Source organism: Stegostoma tigrinum, chromosome 3 (assembly GCF_030684315.1).
Source record: "Stegostoma tigrinum isolate sSteTig4 chromosome 3, sSteTig4.hap1, whole genome shotgun sequence".
NCBI classification, from domain to species: domain Eukaryota; kingdom Metazoa; phylum Chordata; class Chondrichthyes; order Orectolobiformes; family Stegostomatidae; genus Stegostoma; species Stegostoma tigrinum.
Genome location: NC_081356.1, coordinates 55496514 through 55514739, shown reverse-complemented (window position 1 = coordinate 55514739; position 18226 = coordinate 55496514). Strand labels below are relative to the sequence as shown.

General features: G+C 39.2%; 1 protein-coding gene across 2 annotated transcripts in view; it reads left to right on the top strand.

Annotated features, from left to right (window-relative positions):
• sass6 (SAS-6 centriolar assembly protein) overlaps nucleotides 1-18226 on the top strand; it is an 87860-nt gene that overhangs the window by 29619 nt on the left and 40015 nt on the right. For both annotated transcript variants that reach the window (XM_048527756.2, XM_048527755.2), the window contains exons 2-3: nucleotides 13018-13078; nucleotides 15427-15506. In XM_048527756.2, coding sequence (XP_048383713.1) covers nucleotides 13018-13078; nucleotides 15427-15506 — 141 coding nt within the window. The remainder of the gene's footprint in view (nucleotides 1-13017; nucleotides 13079-15426; nucleotides 15507-18226) is intronic.

Here is an 18226-nt window from a genome sequence, read left to right as displayed (position 1 = left end):
GGCAAAAACATTGAAAGTTTTCAGGGAGTTAGATACAGTTTTAGGGCTAAAGGAATCAAAGAGTTTGGGAGAAAGTAGGAGTAGGGTAGTAAATTGAATGATTAGCCATGATGATTTTGAATGGAAGAGCAGGGCAAATGGCTGTCTTACATCTGCTTTTATTTTCTATGTTTCCCATAATTCAATGAATTTAGCTACTTTTGACTTCAGCTGTACTGTAAGCTCAATTTATTATTTCAGCTCTCTTTTGAACTGAGTACCATACAAAATACTCTTCTTCTGAAATGAAGTGTGGATTTGTTCTGAATTCATTGCTTAGAAAAAAAACACCAACTGCTGTTATGACTGGAAGTTTTGTAGTAAATCTTGTAAAGTTGCCTACAGCTAATGAACATTTTAAACTATAATTACACAAATTCTAACTTTAAGTTTGTAAATTTTTTTCTGTTAACTGGTAACAAGCTGTAAGAGTCAAATGAAGCTGGTCTAAACTATGGACCATAACGTCTTTACTATTTCGATGAATTGTTTGATTGGCCAGTGACCCAATTTACAACACCAATGTCAAAATAAATCTTTGCCTATGACGGTAATTTGAATAGGCCTAAGACAGTAATGAATCTGATAATGTAAGACTATTTATGTAAGGAGTTGAGTATTTTCTAATGATTTATACTGGAACATGTCTTTATTGATGTTATGAAGCATTTCTCAGCCTAGGGGTCTCATTTCTGGTTGTTCGCAGTTTGGACTGGGTGGAATAAGTATAGAAATATATAACAGATAAGATCCAAACAGAGAATCTGCATTGCTAACATCTACCCATCAGAGGGCTTTCTGCATTGTTGGAGGTACAATCTTTCGCAAGTTATTAAGTTGCAGTCTCATATTATAGTGGATGTAAAAGATTCTGAGGCAGGTCTTACAAAGAGCAGCAAATTTTCTTGTATTCCTGGTACATATTATTCCTGAACTATCACCTGACAGATTATTCATCAGTTGCCTCACTTACTGCAGGAAGGACTTTTTGTTTGTTCAAAATAGCTGTGTTAGCTATATGTGTTTGAAGTACTTCAAATAATGTGGAAACCATTAAATGAATAGAAGTCAATTTCTAAGGACCAGTTTAGTCTTTTGCTGTGGTAAACATGGATTTTTTTTGGTTAACTGTGTAAAAACTTGGTTGAGCAACAACGTCTAGGCTATTCGCTGAGACTACATTAGAGTTGAATGACGATTAGTTTGCCCCAGCTTCTTCCCTCTGCAGACTGGTTAGGTGCAATTGAGGAAGCCTTGGCTCTATAAATAGAATAGAAACATAGAATTGTTATAGCACAGAAGGACACCAATCAGCCTGTCATGCCTGTCAGCAAGAGCAATTGACCTGATGTTCTTCCCCATGTTCCTATTAATTTTTCAATATTACAAGACTGACAACCAACAGAGTGTTCCTCCATTAAGGTACTCTTTCATCATCCACTGTTTTGCCCAAGTTTTAGGCATCTGGGCCCATATCTCTCCATTGTTTGGTGCCAAAAAATTGCTTGGATAATGTTTCTGTGAAATGCCTTGCGACCTTTCATTATATTAAAGACACTGCATAAATATAAGTTGTTTATTTTATTCAACAATGAATTAATCGACAATACCTTAAAAAAAACTCATGAGACTTCTAGTTACAAAGTTTTTATGGATATTTTAAATCACTCTGTTCAGATATGCTCTGGCACACACCTGGTGAGACTTGAACCTTATTTTTTGGTTCAGATGTAGGGAGGCTACCACTATTTTTATTTAATATACGTTAAATGAGAAATGTCAGCATCAATACGTACAGAATTGCATTGATTTTATGGACAAGACCTGGAGGGGTCACTGAAATAGTGGTGCAACTAGTCCAAGATCTGTGTTTTGGACTGCCCAATGATGAATGTCCATATTTACAGCATTATTTTGGAATGAGAAATGGCGCGTTTTAATAAAGGCAAAGAATAATTGAAACAAAAGCAAATATTGTAGATGTTAGATCTTGGAAATTGAAACACAAATGTTGGAAATATTCAGCAGGTCTGGCAGTATCAATGAAAAGAAAAATCGAGTTGGCGTTTCAGATCAGTGATATTTCATCAGGACGCTGGATGCGATTGACTTGAAACGTTAACTCTTTCTCTCTCCACTGATTCTGCCAGACCTGATGCGTATTTCCAGCACTTTATACAGACTATGAATTCATTACCTGACATTAGTGATTTAAGAAATTAATCAAACTGAAATGAGAACAAATAAACTCTGCAAACCCTATATGGAGAAATATTAAATAATTAACTGGATGAATATAGGAATATAGAGAAATATAATAAAAGGGCATTTAGCCAAAAGGGAACCTGGAAAATTGTATAGCCGCAAACATAAAATATAACTTTTAAACAAATATTTCAACAACAAAGTATAACTAAGTCTGAAATTAGAAGGTACAAATCAAGAATAAGCCCATGATGTGTAATAAACCAAATAATTATGATATAAACGTTGACACTATGACTGTTGTCTTGAGTGGACTTCTTTATTTGCCCATGAAAGTCAACTTTAGATGTTCAGTGTTTATACTACAGTGATCATTTATCATGCTTCCTATAGTTCATTAACTTAAAGGTACATAGGGGAATCTTTTAGATTTTTTTCCTCCACCATTTCTAGCAAATTTCCCAACCAATCCACAAGAGTAATGTGTATCACATGATATATCATAGTACTACGGATTGAGCGTGAGAAATATGTTGCTTATCTTAAAATAAGATTTTAAATTCACTGAGTAACAATAATTGTGCAATAATAAAATTGTTTAGCATTTCTGAGAAAATAGAGACTGGAGAAAGATATCTAATAAACTAAAAAGGTGAAGGAAGAAATGTGCCAGCAGAGGAAGACTGAGAAAATGGTCTCACCTGGCAAAGGAACTGGCAGGATGTGTTAATGAGTACTGAGAAAATTGTAATGAGAGCACTGTGGAGCCACCTGATCCCATAGCCACACAAGTCAAGAAAGATAGTATTCCAGAATTCAAGGCCAGTTCATGAAAGGGCATTCTCACCCAAAACAAAAATTTCACAGTGCCTATCATTTGAGCTCAACAATGAAACCTTCAAATGTCATAATTTTGTCATACAACTATAATACAGAATGTGTATTAATTCGTCTGCGCTGGCAATCCTGGATGGAACATAAAAAGAAGAACTTTTTCAACGTTGGTTAGAAGAAAACTGCCATTGTAAGGGCAGCTGGGACAAGAAGACATGGATCCCTGTAGCTCTGCCTCTTACAGTGGACAGCACAGAATTAATGCTGATTGTAATATTCAAGTCTCCATAAAGAAAGTTCAGAAATGCAGTGTTGATCACAGTCACAAGTTCGGCTGGATAGATGAATGTGTCGAAAGAAATGGATCAAAGATATGTGGAATTTCAGACCAGGAGGACTACACAACAGTCTTGCGCTTCTTGCACATGTTTAAATCCTACCTTGTCAATGATGTAGTTAGTGATGTGAGATAAATCAACCCTGGCATGAAGCTCTGAGATAACAAGGTGTAGAGCAGGATGAACACAGCAGGCTGAGCGGGAAAGCTGATGTTTCAGTTCTAAACCCTTCTTCAGAAAGGGTCCAAATGCGAAACGTCAGCTTTCCTGTTCCTCTGATGCTTATTGGTCTGCTGTGTTCATCCAGCTCTACGCCTTGTTAATCCAGATTCTCCAGCTTTGGCCGTTCCTGTCTTGACATTCTTCCTGGTGCACTTAAAAATATTGTTCAGCCCTGATGTGTGCAGTAATAAACCTCTGAAGACTTTCACGCGAAGTGTATTTCGTATGTGGAATGAACTGCCAGAAGTGGTACTGCAAGTACAGTTACAGCATTTGAAAGACTTTTGGACCGTTACATGAATAGGGCTGTATGACTAGAACAGTATCTAATAAATGTGGAACAAATGAATGTGAGCCAAAAAAAGTTCATTATTCCTGCCTAAATAACAAAGTGTGAAGCTGGATGAACACAGCAGGCCAAGCAGCATCTTAGGAGCACAACAGCTGACGTTTCAGGCCTCGACCCTTCATCAGAGAGCTCTCTGATGAAGGATCTAGGCCCGAAACGTCAGCTTTTGTGCTCCTAAGATGCTGCTTGGCCTGCAGTGTTCATCCAGCTTCACACATTGTTATCTCGGATTCTCCAGCAACTGCAGTTCCCATTATCTCACACATTCCTGCCATTTTGTTAATGAAGACTCTCAATAGCATATTGTGACAATGGATCATACGTATTCTGAATGAATCTGATCACAATATTGTCAAATTCTAAAATATTGAATAGTATCTGTGTAACAGTATTGAAAAAGATTACGGGCTCTGATGAAGGGTCTAGGCCCGAAACATCAGCTTTTGTGCTCCTGAGATGCTGCTTGGCCTGCTGTATTCATCCAGCTTCACACTTTGTTATCTTGGAATCTCCAGCGTCTGCAGTTCACATTATAGTGAGTCTTGAGAAGATTTGTAGCTCAGGTTGAGTTTCTGGATGTGAGTTTGCTCGCTGAGCTGGAAGGTTAGTTTTTAGACGTTTCGTCACCATTCTAGGTAACATCATCAGTGAGCCTCCAGTGAAGCGCTGGTGTTATGTCACGCTTTCTATTTATCTGTTTAGGTTTCCTTGGGTTGGTGATGTCATTTCCTGTTCTTTTTCTCTGAGGGTGGTAGATTGATTTGGAGCCAATGTGTTTGTTGATGGAGTTCCGGTTGGAATGCATGCTTCTAGGAATTCTCGTGCATGTCTCTGTTTGGCTTGTCCTAGGATGGATGTGTTGTCCCAATCAAAGTGGTGTCCTTCCTCATCTGTATGTAAGGATACTAGTGATAGTGGGTCATGTCGTTTTGTGGCAAGTTGATGTTCATGTATCCTGGTGGCTAGCTTTCTGCCTGTTTGTCCAATGTAGTGTTTGTCATAGTTCTTGCAGGGTATTTTGTGTGAACGGGTACCCAATGAACACAGTCCGCCGAGTTCTCAGCAACAAACCCAAACAAACAGACAAAACGGGCCCAGAAACCATAACCACTCTCCCCTATATCAAAGACATTTCGGACATGACTGTCAGACTACTCGGACCTCTTGGCATCATGGTAGCCCACAAACCCACCAACACACTAAAACAGCAGCTGATGAACTTAAAAGACCCTGTACAGACAACAAGCAAAACGAATGTCATCTACAAAATACTCTGCAAGAACTGTGACAAGCACTACATTGGGACAAACAGGCAGAAAGCTAGCCACCAGGATACATGAACATCAACTGGCCACAAAACAACATGACCCACTATCGCTAGTATCCTTACATGCAGATGAGGAAGGACACCACTTTGACTGGGACAACACATCCATCCTGGGACAAGCCAAACAGAGACATGCACGAGAATTCCTAGAATGATGGCATTCTGACCGGAACTCCCTCAACAAACACATTGATTTGGAGCCAATCTACCACCCTCTGAGAAAAAGAACGGGAAATGACATCGCCAACCCAAGGAAACCTAAACAGATAAATAGAAAGCGGGACATAACACCAGCGCTTCACCAGAGGCTTACTGATGATGTTACCTAGAATGGTGACGAAACGTCTGACAACGAACCTTCCAGCTCAGCGAGCAAACTCACATCCAGTTCACATTATCTCTGATCACACTTGTGAAATGATGATGCTTAAGTTGATGTACTACCAACGATAATGATGATGAGGATGAAACATATAATGATGTTACACAGTCAGGCTATTGGAATGAATTCTTGATTCAGATGGTGATCTAAATAATTTACAAGGATTTTAATCTAAAATGTTGTAGTTAATGTTGTAAGTAACTAAAATGTTGCAGTTAATCCTGTGTATATATTTATATTACGTTTAAATATCTGTGTTACAAAATAAACTTTGTAAAATTAACACGAATTCTTTAGAGTTATTGGTTTTTGTTTTGATCACAATGTGGCAATGATGCAATGTCAATTGATACACAGAGGGCTCTTGGTGTGCAAATCCATAGGCCCTTGAGAGTGACAACATAGGTGAATAAGGAGGTTAAAAAGGTGTACACATGCTTGCCTTCATTATTTGGGGCATTGAGAATAAAAGTTGGCAAGACATGTAGCAGGTGTGTAAAGCTTTAGTTAGACCACATTTGGAATATTGTATGTAGCTCTGGTCATCACTTTATAGGAGGCTTTAGAGGTTTGCCATGATATTGCTTGGATTGGATGTATTAGCTATAAGCAGAAGTTAGCAAAACTTGCATTGTTTTTGTTACAGTGTCAGAGGCTGAGAGGTGACCTGATAGACGTATATAAAATTGAGAGGCATGGCTCGGGTGGGTAATCAGTACTTTTTTCCCAGGGTGGAAATTACATACACTAGGGGCATATGTGTGAGGAAAGTTCTTTTTGCACAGGGGGCGGTAGGTTCCTGGAACTTGCTGCCAGGGGATGTGGTAGAAGCAGATATAGTAGCAATGTTTAAGAGGCATTTAGACAGACACATGAACAGACTTGGACCATGTATAGGCAGATTGAATTAGCTTAGAATGGCATCATAGTCTGCACAGATATGGTGGGCCAAATGGTGTGTTCTTATACTTTACTATTCCATGTTTGGTTGCATCTTTATGCACGGGTTTTGTCTAATATATATTGCTTCTGCTTTTTAATATGAAAGTAACATAACTTACCTAGATTGACACTTCATTTTTAGGTATCCTGACAAGGTTTCTACGCTTAACACTAATAATGTCTTGTGAAAAAAAACAATTTTTGTCTAGAGGCAAACACCTATGAATAGTTGACATGTGGTTCTACTAGTTAAAACTCTAAGCCAGATATAAACCCCCCTACAAACAAATGCAGACAGACATAAAAGTGAAAAAAAGTGTTCAGCTTAGAGAGAAACTGGGGAGACAGTCTAATCATCCCTTCTCACAAAGTTCACTGAGATGATCGTTTTGGCTTACCAGGACTGGCTGCTCCACACTGCTGGTATTTCCACTTGCTTTTAGGAGACTCAGAGCAATTGGTTCACAAAAAAGTGTCTGATTTTGTTAAGAGCAGCAGCTTCTAGCAACTGGTGAGGGAAAAGTAAAATAAAACAATAAAATAATAAAATAAAATATTATTGCAGAAAAAAAACAACACTTTGCTTTGAGTGTTGAGTGCCAAAGGCTTCTGGCTGTACCATTCATATCCACAAGCTGTTCAGCTACCTGGGAGTAAAACATAAAGTTGTTGGCAGGCATAAGGCCATTGTCATCTACAAATGGCCACCACTGAACAGACCAATCAATTACTTCTTGCTGGCTGAATCTCACTTTATGCAAACTCCCTGAAGCCAGTTTACCTCCAACTAATCCACTGTTTGAACAAACAGTGGTGTGAACAGCGCTTAAAATAAATGTTGGTAGGTTGCTTTTTAAAAGTGCGGCAATCTTTTTCACAATCTTTGGTTTAAAAGCGCTCCTTTTTCTCATTTCAAGCCACAATTTAAAAATACAGAAATATAAAAAGATGTGGACCTTGCAGTAGCGCTACCAAGCCACCCAGTGACTGATATTGAAGTCTTCCACCTAATGTGCATTCTGTGCCATCTTCAGTACTGTTTCTAATTCATATTCCACATGACAGAGACCGTATTCATCAACTGAGGGGAATAGCGGGAAATTTCCTTGCCCATGTTTGGCCTGATGCTGAAAGTATTTGTGGAGTCAAGCCAATGTCTGTTATTCCCAGGGCAACTCCCTACATGCTGCACATACCATGTGCTGCCCCCACATTTTGATGGGTGCCTTACCAGTGGGATTGATCTAGGAATGGTGATGGTGATTCCCAGACATTACCTGTAAGATATGATTTGTTGAGTATTAGTTACTTGATGAGTCTGTGGGTCACCTCTCAATTTTGGTACAAGGCCTCAGTTGTTAGGAAGAAGGACTTTACGTTGTTGATAGGGTTGTGTGTGCTGTTTTAATTAACGGTGCATAGATCAATGCTAGGTAGTTCACCTGGTATTGTTTCTTATAGAGGAGTTGTGGAAAGACAGCTAGGGAGATACTGAGGAAAGAGAGCCACCTGAGACTGATACATTTGGAAAAAGGAGTAAATCAAGCAGTCAGGGCAGGCAGGAACAAAGCAGAGAACAAGCTAGAACTGTTAAATTAAACTGCATTTATTTCATTGCAAGAGGCCTAACAGGTAAGGCAGATGAACTGAGGGCATGGTTGGGAACATGGGACTGGGATATCATAGCAATTACAAAGATGTGGCTCAGGGATGGTTAGGACTGGCAGCTTAATGTTCCAGGGTATAGATGCCATAGGAAGGATAGAAAGGGCAGCAAGAGAGGTGAGGGAGTGGCATTTTTGATTCAGGGTAACATTACTGCTGTACTTAGGCAGGATATTCCTGGGAACATGTGCATGGAAGTTATTTGGGTAGAATTGAGAAATAAGAAAGGGATGATCACCTTGGAATTATACTCTAGATAGTAGCCAGTAGTCAGTAGGAAATTCAAATTTAAATTTGTAAGGAGATCTTAGTTATTTGTGAGAGTAATAGGATTATTATGGCCAGGGATTTTAATTTCCCAAGCATAGACTTGGACTGCCATAATGTTAAGGTCTTGGATGGAGAGGAATTTGTTCACTGTGCACAAGAAAATTTTCTGATTCAGTGTGTGGATGTACCTACTAGAAAAGCTGCAAAATATGACCTATTCTTGGGGAAATAAGGCAGGACAGGAGATTGAGGTGTCAGTGGGGGAGATCTTTGGGGCCAGTGACAATTATTCTATCAGTTTTAAAATGGTGATGGTAAAGGATAAACTGTATCTTAAAATTAAAGATCTAAATTGGATGAAGGCCAATTTTGACTGCATTAGGCAAGAACTTTCAAAAGTTGATTGGGGATGGATGTTCGCAGGTAAAAGGATTGCTGGAAAATGGGAACAAAGAACAAAGAAAATTACAGCACAGGAACAGGCCCTTCGGCCCTCCAGGCCTGCGCCGATCGAGATCCTCTATCTAAACCTGTCACCTATTTTCTAAGGTTTGTATCCCTTTGCTCCCTGCCCATCCATGTACCTGTCCAGATACATCTTAAAAGACACTATCGTGTCTACATCAACCACCTCCACTGGCAATGCATTCCAGGCACCCGCTACCCTCTGCTTAAAGAACTTTCCATGCATATCTCCCATACACTTTCCTCCTCTCACTTTGAACTCATGACTCCTAGTAATTGAGTCCCCCACTCTGAGAAAAAGCTTCTTGCTATCCACCTTGTCTATACCCCTAATGATTTTGTAGACCTCAATCTCCGTCTTTCTAATGAAACTTATCCTAATCGACTCAACCTTTCTTCGTAGCTAGCGCCCTTCATAGCAGGCAACATCCTGGTCAACATCCTCTGCACCCTTTCCGACTCATCCACATCCTTTTGGTAATGTGGCGACCAGAACTGTATGCAGTACTCTAAATGTGGCTGAACCAAAGTCTTATATAATTGTAAATGACCTGCCAACTGTTGTACTCAATACCCTGTCCAATGAAGGAAAGCATGCCGTATGCCGCCTTGACCACTCTATTGACCTCCATTGCCACCTTCAAGGAACAATGGACCTGAACACCCAGATCTCTCTGAACATCAGTTTTCCCCAGGATGTTTCCGTTTACTGTATAGTTTGCTCGTGAATTAGATCTTCCAAAATGCATCACCTCACATTTGCCCGGATTGAACCCTATCTGCCATTTATCTGCCCAACTCTCCAATCTATCTATATTCTGATGTAATCTCTGACAGTCCCCTTCACTATCTGATACTCTACCAATCATCGTGTCGTCTGCAAACTTGCTAGTCAGACCACCTATACCTTCCTCCAAATCATTTACGTGTACCACAAACAACTGTGGTCCCAGCACAGATCCCTGTGGAACACCACTGGTCACAGGTCTCCAATTTGCGAAACCCCCTTCCACTACTACTCTCTGTCTCCTGTGGCCTAGCCAGTTTTTTGTCCATCTAGCTAGCACACCCTGGACCCCATGCGACTTCACTTTCTCCATCAGCCTGCCATGGGGAACCTTACCAAACGCCTTACTGAAGTCCATGTATACGACATCCATAGCCTTTCCCTCATCAATCAACTTTGTCACATCCTCAAAGAATTCAATTAAGTTGGTAAGACATGACCTACCCCGCACAAAACCATGCTGTCTATCACTAATAAGCCCATTTTCTTCCAAATGGGAATAGATTCTATCCCTCAGTATCTTTTCCAGCAGCTTCCCTACCACTGACGTCAGGCTCACTAGTCGATAATTACTTGGATTATCCCTGCTACCCTTACACAAGGGGACAAGATTAGCAATTCTCCAGTCCTCCGGGACCTCACCCATGTTTAAGGATGCTGCAAAGATATCTGTTAAGGCCTCGGCTATTTCCTCTGTCATTTCCCTCAACAACCTGGGATAGATCCCATCTGGACCTGGGGTCTTAGGATACCCAACACTCCCTCCCTCCCTATGCCAGCTTGACCTAGAGTAATCAAACATCTATCCCTAGCCTCAACATCCGTCATGTCCCTCTCCTTGGTGAATACCGATGCAAAGTACTCGTTAAGAACGTCATCCATTTTCTCTGACTCGATGCGTAACGTTCCTTCTTTGTCCTTAAGTGGGCCAATCCTTTCTTTAGTTACCCTCTTGCTCTTTATATATGAATAAAAGGCTTTGGATTTTGCCTTAACGATTTTTGCTAAAGATATCTCATGTCCCCTTTTAGCCCTCTTAAATCCTCGTTTCAGATTCACCCTACATTTCCGATATTCTTCCAAAGCTTTGTCTGTCTTCAGTTGCCTAGAAGCATTCACACATGAGATAATGAGAGTCCAGAGACAGTGTGCTCCTGTTAGGATGAAAGGAAAGGCTGGTAGATGTGGGGCATGTTGGATGAATAGAGAAAATTAGATTTTGGTCAAGAAGAAGAAGGAAACACATGTCAGGTCTAGACAACAGGGATTGAGTGAATCCCTAGAAGAGTATACTTAAGAGGGAAATCAGGACGGCAAAAAGAGGACATGAGATAGCTGGCAGATAGGGTTAAGGAGAATCCAAAGGGATTCTACGAATACATTAAAGACAAAAGGGTAACTGGGAAGAGAATAGGGCCTCTTAAAGATCAGTAAGGCCACCTATGTGTGAACTGCTGGAGATGAGCGAGATATTAACATGTATTTTGCATCAGTGTTTATTATGGAGAAGGATATGCAAGGTATAGAACATGGGGAAATAATTGACAACATCTTGAAAAATGTCCATATTATGGAGGAGGTGCTGAATGTCTTAAAATGCATAAAGGTGGATAAATCCCCAGGACCTGATCAGGTGTACCCTAGAACTCTGTGGGAAGCAAGGGAAGAGATTGCTGGGCTCCTTGCTGAGACATTTTTATCATCGATAGTTACGCATGCTGTGTTGGAAGATTGGAGGTTGGCTAATGTGCCAATATTTAAGAAAGGTGGTCATAAAAACCAGGAAATTATAAACCAGTGAGCCTGATGTTGATGTTGGGCAAGCTGTTGGAGGGAATCCTGATGGTCAGGATTTACATGTATTTGGAAAGGCAGGGACTGATTAGGGATAGTCAACATGGCTTTGTGCATGGAAAATCATGTGTCACTAACTTGATTGAGTTTTTTGAAGAAGTAGCAAAGAGGATTGATGAAGGTAGAGTGGTGGATGTGATCAATATGGACTTCCGTAAAGTGTTTAACAAGGTTCCTCATGGTACACTGGTTAGCAAGGTTAGATTACACGGAATACAGGGAGAACTAGCTATATGGAGTAACAGAACTGGCTCAAAGGTTGAAAACAGAAGATGGTGGTGAAGGAGTGCTTTTCAGACTGGAGGCCTGTGACCAGAGCCATGCCGCAAGAGTCGGTGCTGGGTCCACTGCTTTTTTTTGTTTTATGTAAATGATTTGGATGTGAACATAGGTATGGTTTGTAAGTCTTCAGATGACACTAAAATTGGAGGCATGTTGGAAAGCAAAGAAGATTACCTCAGAGTACGATGGGATCTTGATCAAATGCGCCAATGGGCTGGGAAGTGGCAAGATGAAGGTTAATTTCGATAAACATGAGGTGCTGCATTTTGGAAAGGCAAATCAGGGCAGGACTTATACTCTTAATGGTAAGGTCCTGCAGAGTCTTGCTGGACAAAGAGATCTTGGAGTGCAGGTTCATAGTTCCTTGATAGTGGAGGAGCGAGTAGATAGGATAGTGAAGAAGGCATTGGATATCCTTGCCTTTATTAGTCAGTGCATTGAGTATAGGAGTTGTGAGGTTATATTGTGGCTGCACAGGACATTGGTTTGACCACTTTTCGAGTTTTGCATGCAATTCTGGTCTCCGTCCTATGGGAAGGATGTTGTGAAACTCGAAAAGGTTCAGAAAAGATTTACGAGCATGTTGCCAGGTGGGAGGGTTTGAGCTATAGGAAGAGGCTGAAAGGCTGGGGTTATTTTCCCTGGAGTATTAGATGCTGAGGGGTGACCTTATAGAGATTTATAAAAGCATGAGGGGCATGGATAGGGTGAATAGGCAAGGTCTCTTCCCTGGAATGGGGGAGTCAAAAATTAGAGGGCATTGGTTTAAGGTGCGAGTGAAAAGACTTAGAAGGGATCCGAGGGGGTAACGCTTTCGGGCATAGCGTGGTGATATATGAAATGACCTGCCAGAGGAAGTGGTGAAGGCTGGTACAATTACAACATTTAAGAGGTATCTCAATGGGTATATGAATAGGAAGGGTTGAGAAGAATATGGGCCAATTGTTGGCTAATGGGACTATATTTATTTTACGATATCTGATCAGCATGGATGAGTTGGACTGAAGGGTCTGTTTCTGTGCTGTTTATCTTTATGACTCTAATTTCTTGTTACAGGAGAGAAAATGTTCGATTGACTGTCGGATGGCAATGCTCTTCTAATCCAGTTCACAAAAAGGTACCGTAAGTGATATTTTGTACTTTGATCTCTACATAGTATAGTTAATACGTTCTTCACCAAAGCATAACAGTAAATTCACCTTTTAGATGTTACTTTTGAGGTAGAAAATACCCCATGGTGCTCTATTGAGGTTTGATCATGCGAAAGTAGATGCCACATGAAAGAAAAGCATATTTAGAGTGGCGATCAGAAGTTTGATCAAACAGATGAGTTTTAAGAAGGATAGCAAAAATGGCAAGTAGAGTAGTTTCAGAAGTGATAGCTGAGTTCTGTACAACTGAAAGCATCCCAACTTTGTGATGTTGTTCTTAGGGGAATTTGGAAAAGGACGTGCAGAAGATACAGCCAGAGAAAACTAGGTGTGGTTGTTGTCATGCTGGAAAAGGTGATAGACAGAGAGGGTATGACTATTGATACATTTGAAGCAGGAATAAGGATCTTAATTGGAATTTTAATAACATAAGGAAATGCAATGTCCTGTGAGGGCATAATGGTAATAAAGAATGACTCTCGTAATCACTGTGACGTTGTGACACTTCACTGGAAGTATGAAGCGACAACACCAAGCAAAAGAAACAGAATCCAGGATTGTACGCTTCCTGGTATGGGATCTGCCATCTCACGTTCCAACAGTGCTGCAATGTGGCTGTTGTGTGCACTACTTACGGGAGACATTGCAGCACCCCCACCAAACTTCCTTTTTGAGATTGCCACCAGCTCTTACACCAGCAAGGACAATGACAGTTAGTTTCATAGAAACACCACAACTCTCCAAGGAACAAACTGCTCTGATTTTAATTTTATCCCATTCTTAGTAACAATGATGTAAAGTTGCCTGTTAACGTCATTGTAGAAGTATTATCAAAGCATTGCCACAGTTCAAAAGGTCAGAAATCACACAACACGAGGTTCTAGTCCAACAGGTTTATTTGAAACCACAAGCTTTCCAAACCTTACTCCTCCTCCAGATGTTAGTAAGGCTCGGAAAGCTTGTGTTTTCAAATAAACCTGTTGCATTATAACCTGGTGTCATGTGATTTCTGACCTTGTCCACCCCAGTCCAAGACCAGCATTACTGTTCAAAAGGTCATTGCTGTCTTAAAATAGTTGACGGGTAGTGGGGAGAGGAAAAGAAAATTTCAAGTAGTTTGTACCAATCGTTTGACAAAATTTGGAAACTCAGATCAGATAGCATCTATGAGAAAGAAATAGGATTTATATTTCAGATCAATGACCTTTCAGCAGAACTGGTAAACATAATAAATCTTAATTGAATGAAAAATGCAAAATGGAAGGTCCATGATAAGAGTAAAAGGACATTAACTGATGTGTCTTGGTAGGGCAGAATCAGAAGGATAAGAAACAAATACTGTCTAAAAAAGAGGTGAATAATAAAATAATGATGTGCCATTTTAAAAAGTGTCCCCACTATGTTTCACTTTTGTATTTAAAAGTTAAATTTTATTTATGTTTCATCTATTTGGATGACTATGTTAATCAGAAATAAAATGTTGTTTGTTTGTAATTTTTGACATGCAAGGTTGATGGTCTTATTTTTAAAACTTGTGCATAAGTAATTGGAATAAGCACTGCGACCCTTGAAACCAGTGGTAGACTTGGATATCCAGAACATTAGCTGGTGTGGCCCAAGATATTCTGCATATTCCTCCACCACAGTGGAAGCTACATTTTTGTATGTAATTGATAAGAAAATTGAGATTTGGGACAGATATAAGGCATCATGTGATGGCAGAGAGCAAATTATTATATTCAGGGCTTGGTACCGAGTGAGATTAGTTGTGAAAGTAAAAATGTGCAAGTTGATAAATGATGCTAAGATATTTTAAGATAATTGAAGGTGTGTGGTAAGTTATGTGAAATCAATCAGTGCCATAGGTGTCAGTCATTCAATAGCTAATGACATTAGATGTAGTCCAACTCACAAATGAGATAGGAATTATTATAAAATATAAAAAGTGTGCCTGTGCTTGGTACAAAATTCATTTGAGAACTTTTGACATTTTTGAGTAACACATAATTTATATAATAATTTTATTGTAGTTAAATTTGCTTCATGGATATAGTAATATTTTTGCTCTCCTTTACGTTCACTATATGATTGCAGATTTTTATTTGCATCTAATTGAAAAGTATGAAGACTGGCTGTATAATGGTTTGGTATGTTAAAAAAACTAACCTTGCCTCTTGCACAGGCTATTACAGTTTCAAAAATGTTTATTTTTTGTCTGCTGTTCTACTAATGAATTTTAATTAGGATATATTGACACTTAAGATCAATTCCAGTTTATTCTTTTTATAAGAATAATTTCTATGCTTTGTCTTAGGAATTAACCATCCGATTAACTGATGACACAGATCCATTTTTCTTGTATAACCTTACAATTGGTGAAGAAGATTTTCAAGGGTAGGTTATAAGTGTTGCAGCTAGTATTCGATAGAATAAATGTTAATTTACTCCTTTTTCTTCATGAGCACAAAGTTCATTACATTTCCACCCCGCTTTTGTTCTAAAGTGGATCCATATTGTGCTCAACATTAACTCTCCTTCTCCAACCTAACCATATCACAGATACCAGCAGACCTGCAGACATTCTCCAGTACTATGTTTTTACTTCAAATCTTCACTGTCCACAGTATTTTGCTTTTGTATAAATTAATTGAGTTAGTTTTGCTTTTGAGTTGTTTGGTTTGTGATGGTATAATTCGAAATAGAATCGAAGGGTGCTTTTTGCTAGCTGTGTTGCTTACAACTACTGGACCTAAAATGTTAACTCTGCCTTCTCTCCACAGATGCTGCCAGACCTGCTGAGTTTTTCTTCCTACAATTTCTGTTTTTGTTACTTACAACCAATACCTCCCCATTCTGAAAGCTCACAAGGAAATGATAAAAGAGATTGCAAATATCAGTTGAATGAATGCATCAATATCTGATCATCATATAACTAAAGGTTGTTTAATATTCCCTTTGAAAGCTAATCACTTAATGATTCTTGGTATTACAAGCTAAACGCCACAGATAAAAAGTAGTGATACTAGTTGCTCAGAAAATGCCAGTTGCAAGTGCAACAGAAGTGTTATATGCAGAGGTGAACTTGAAGGAAAAAACAGTCAAGACTCGGGGTTACCCATATTTCATTCTCCGTAGGGTTAAATATCCAAACAGACAAGGCAAATGCAGGGAATTGGCATCATTTTAAGGACGAGTGTAAAATTATTTCTACTGTTTGTCTCCTGTGCTCAGTATTTTTGAAGAGGTTCTTCAACTAACTTACAACTCATAATAGTTCACTATGTATGTTGCTATTGCAATTTGGATTCTTGTCCCAAGTTCTTTTCTGGAAAATGTTGCAAGTTTATGAGATGGAACAAGGCATAATTTAAAATGCTGTGATTCATTTGCATGCTAGTGACTATTTATTTGATTTGTGAAGTCAGATTCATGCAAGTCTTCAAATTTCTTATTCAGTCAGCTATAATAGTACTTTTCAGTTGAGGTTTCTCCTAATTTGCCAATCTTAAAGTTATTAAATAAGTTATTGCTAAATAAATTTTCAGGATGATTTGAAGGTGGTGATTATTTTGTTTTATAACTTTCAGGTTGGCATCTTCAACTTGTGAACTGCCTTTAGATGACCTCTGTGCTGGAGATTCCTGGACGGGCCTTCAGTTATGAAACAGTCCAGAGATTCTCGGCTTCAACAGCACAGAAGATTTTCATTGAAAATGTACCCATTTTCACAGTGCAGGGTGTTGTATTTTATGGTTTGTATGTCTAGACTTTGACAGCCAGTGTGAAAGAGTGAGCATGAAGAGTAGCAAAGTGGTAACCTTGTTGGTAGTGAGATGAATAGGGTGCTAGGTAAGTGGGTATAGGTAGGATGAGTGTTGGCATGAGAATTGTCAGGATTAGTTGAGTTGTGGGGTAGTGTTTGATTTGCTGGAGGTGGGGTTATGTCATTTTGCGGTGGGGTTGTGAAAAGGTTAATGAACCAGCCATGCATGTTTGGTGCTGAATTCAAGGTTCAGTTAATTAATTGCCTGAAGTTAGAATAGGTTTTTAACCCTCTAATTGTTCTTGGTTGACTATTAAGTTTGAGTGGGTCAGAATCCTCAGGTTTCCAACTTTAAGGAAGGTTTTTTGAGGTTCCAAATGCAGGGGAATTGCCCATCAGGAATTTCAATTTACTGGACCATTCCAGTGGAGTCAGCTGCAGGTAGATTTCACATGGTCCTAATGTGCAGCTCCAATATATTCTGCTCCAGTGGTTACCTGGGCCTTTGAGATAAGAGCCAGTAGTTACTGTGTTTTTGTCAGCTTTCACATAGATTTGCTCTCATTGTGAGCCTGATCCAGGGTATACAGCCTACAGGGGATCTGTAGCATTTTTGAGCAGAGGATGCCACAGCAAAGCTCTGTAACCTTTTGAATGGAAGCGACATGGAGATTTTAAAGAAGGACGTACAAATTAGCTTTAAATCATGTACATAGAGACTTTATGGGGAAATCAAGATGAAACTAAGCTAGAGAGATAAAACACTTTGAATTAAATCACCAATGTTAACTTATGAAAGTAGGAGTCTCTATGTTTATTATCAGATCCAGATATTTTTTATTTCAGTCAGGAGCTAAGATTGATAAACTATTAAAAATTCATTTACACCTGCTTACATCAGACTTAACATTTTCCGGCATGTTCACTGAATAGATACTGCAAACAACAGGAGTTGATCAGATCTGTTGGTGAGGTTTTATTTCAACAAAGTCCAAAGAAGCTTGATTACTTAAGTGGGTTAACTGCACAGGTATGAAATCTGGAAGTTATTGCACAGAAATGGGTGCATTATACTTGCAATTTTATTGTCTTTAGTTCTGTTGGGAATACATCCTTACGGTGAAAACAAATTAATTGCACTTAAAGGCTCAGTCTGTTTCACTAGCAACTGTGGAAATAAGGATTCTGAGTATTCTGTGGTATTTGTTAAGTTCAATGTTTAACTATCCTGGCGTTATATTTTTGAAGTAGTGTGTGTATTGACAATATGTACTGTCTATTAATCTTGCTTGTGCATATATTCTCTAAAACTAAGATTATAAATTTGGCCTGAAAACTTTTATTTATTTCA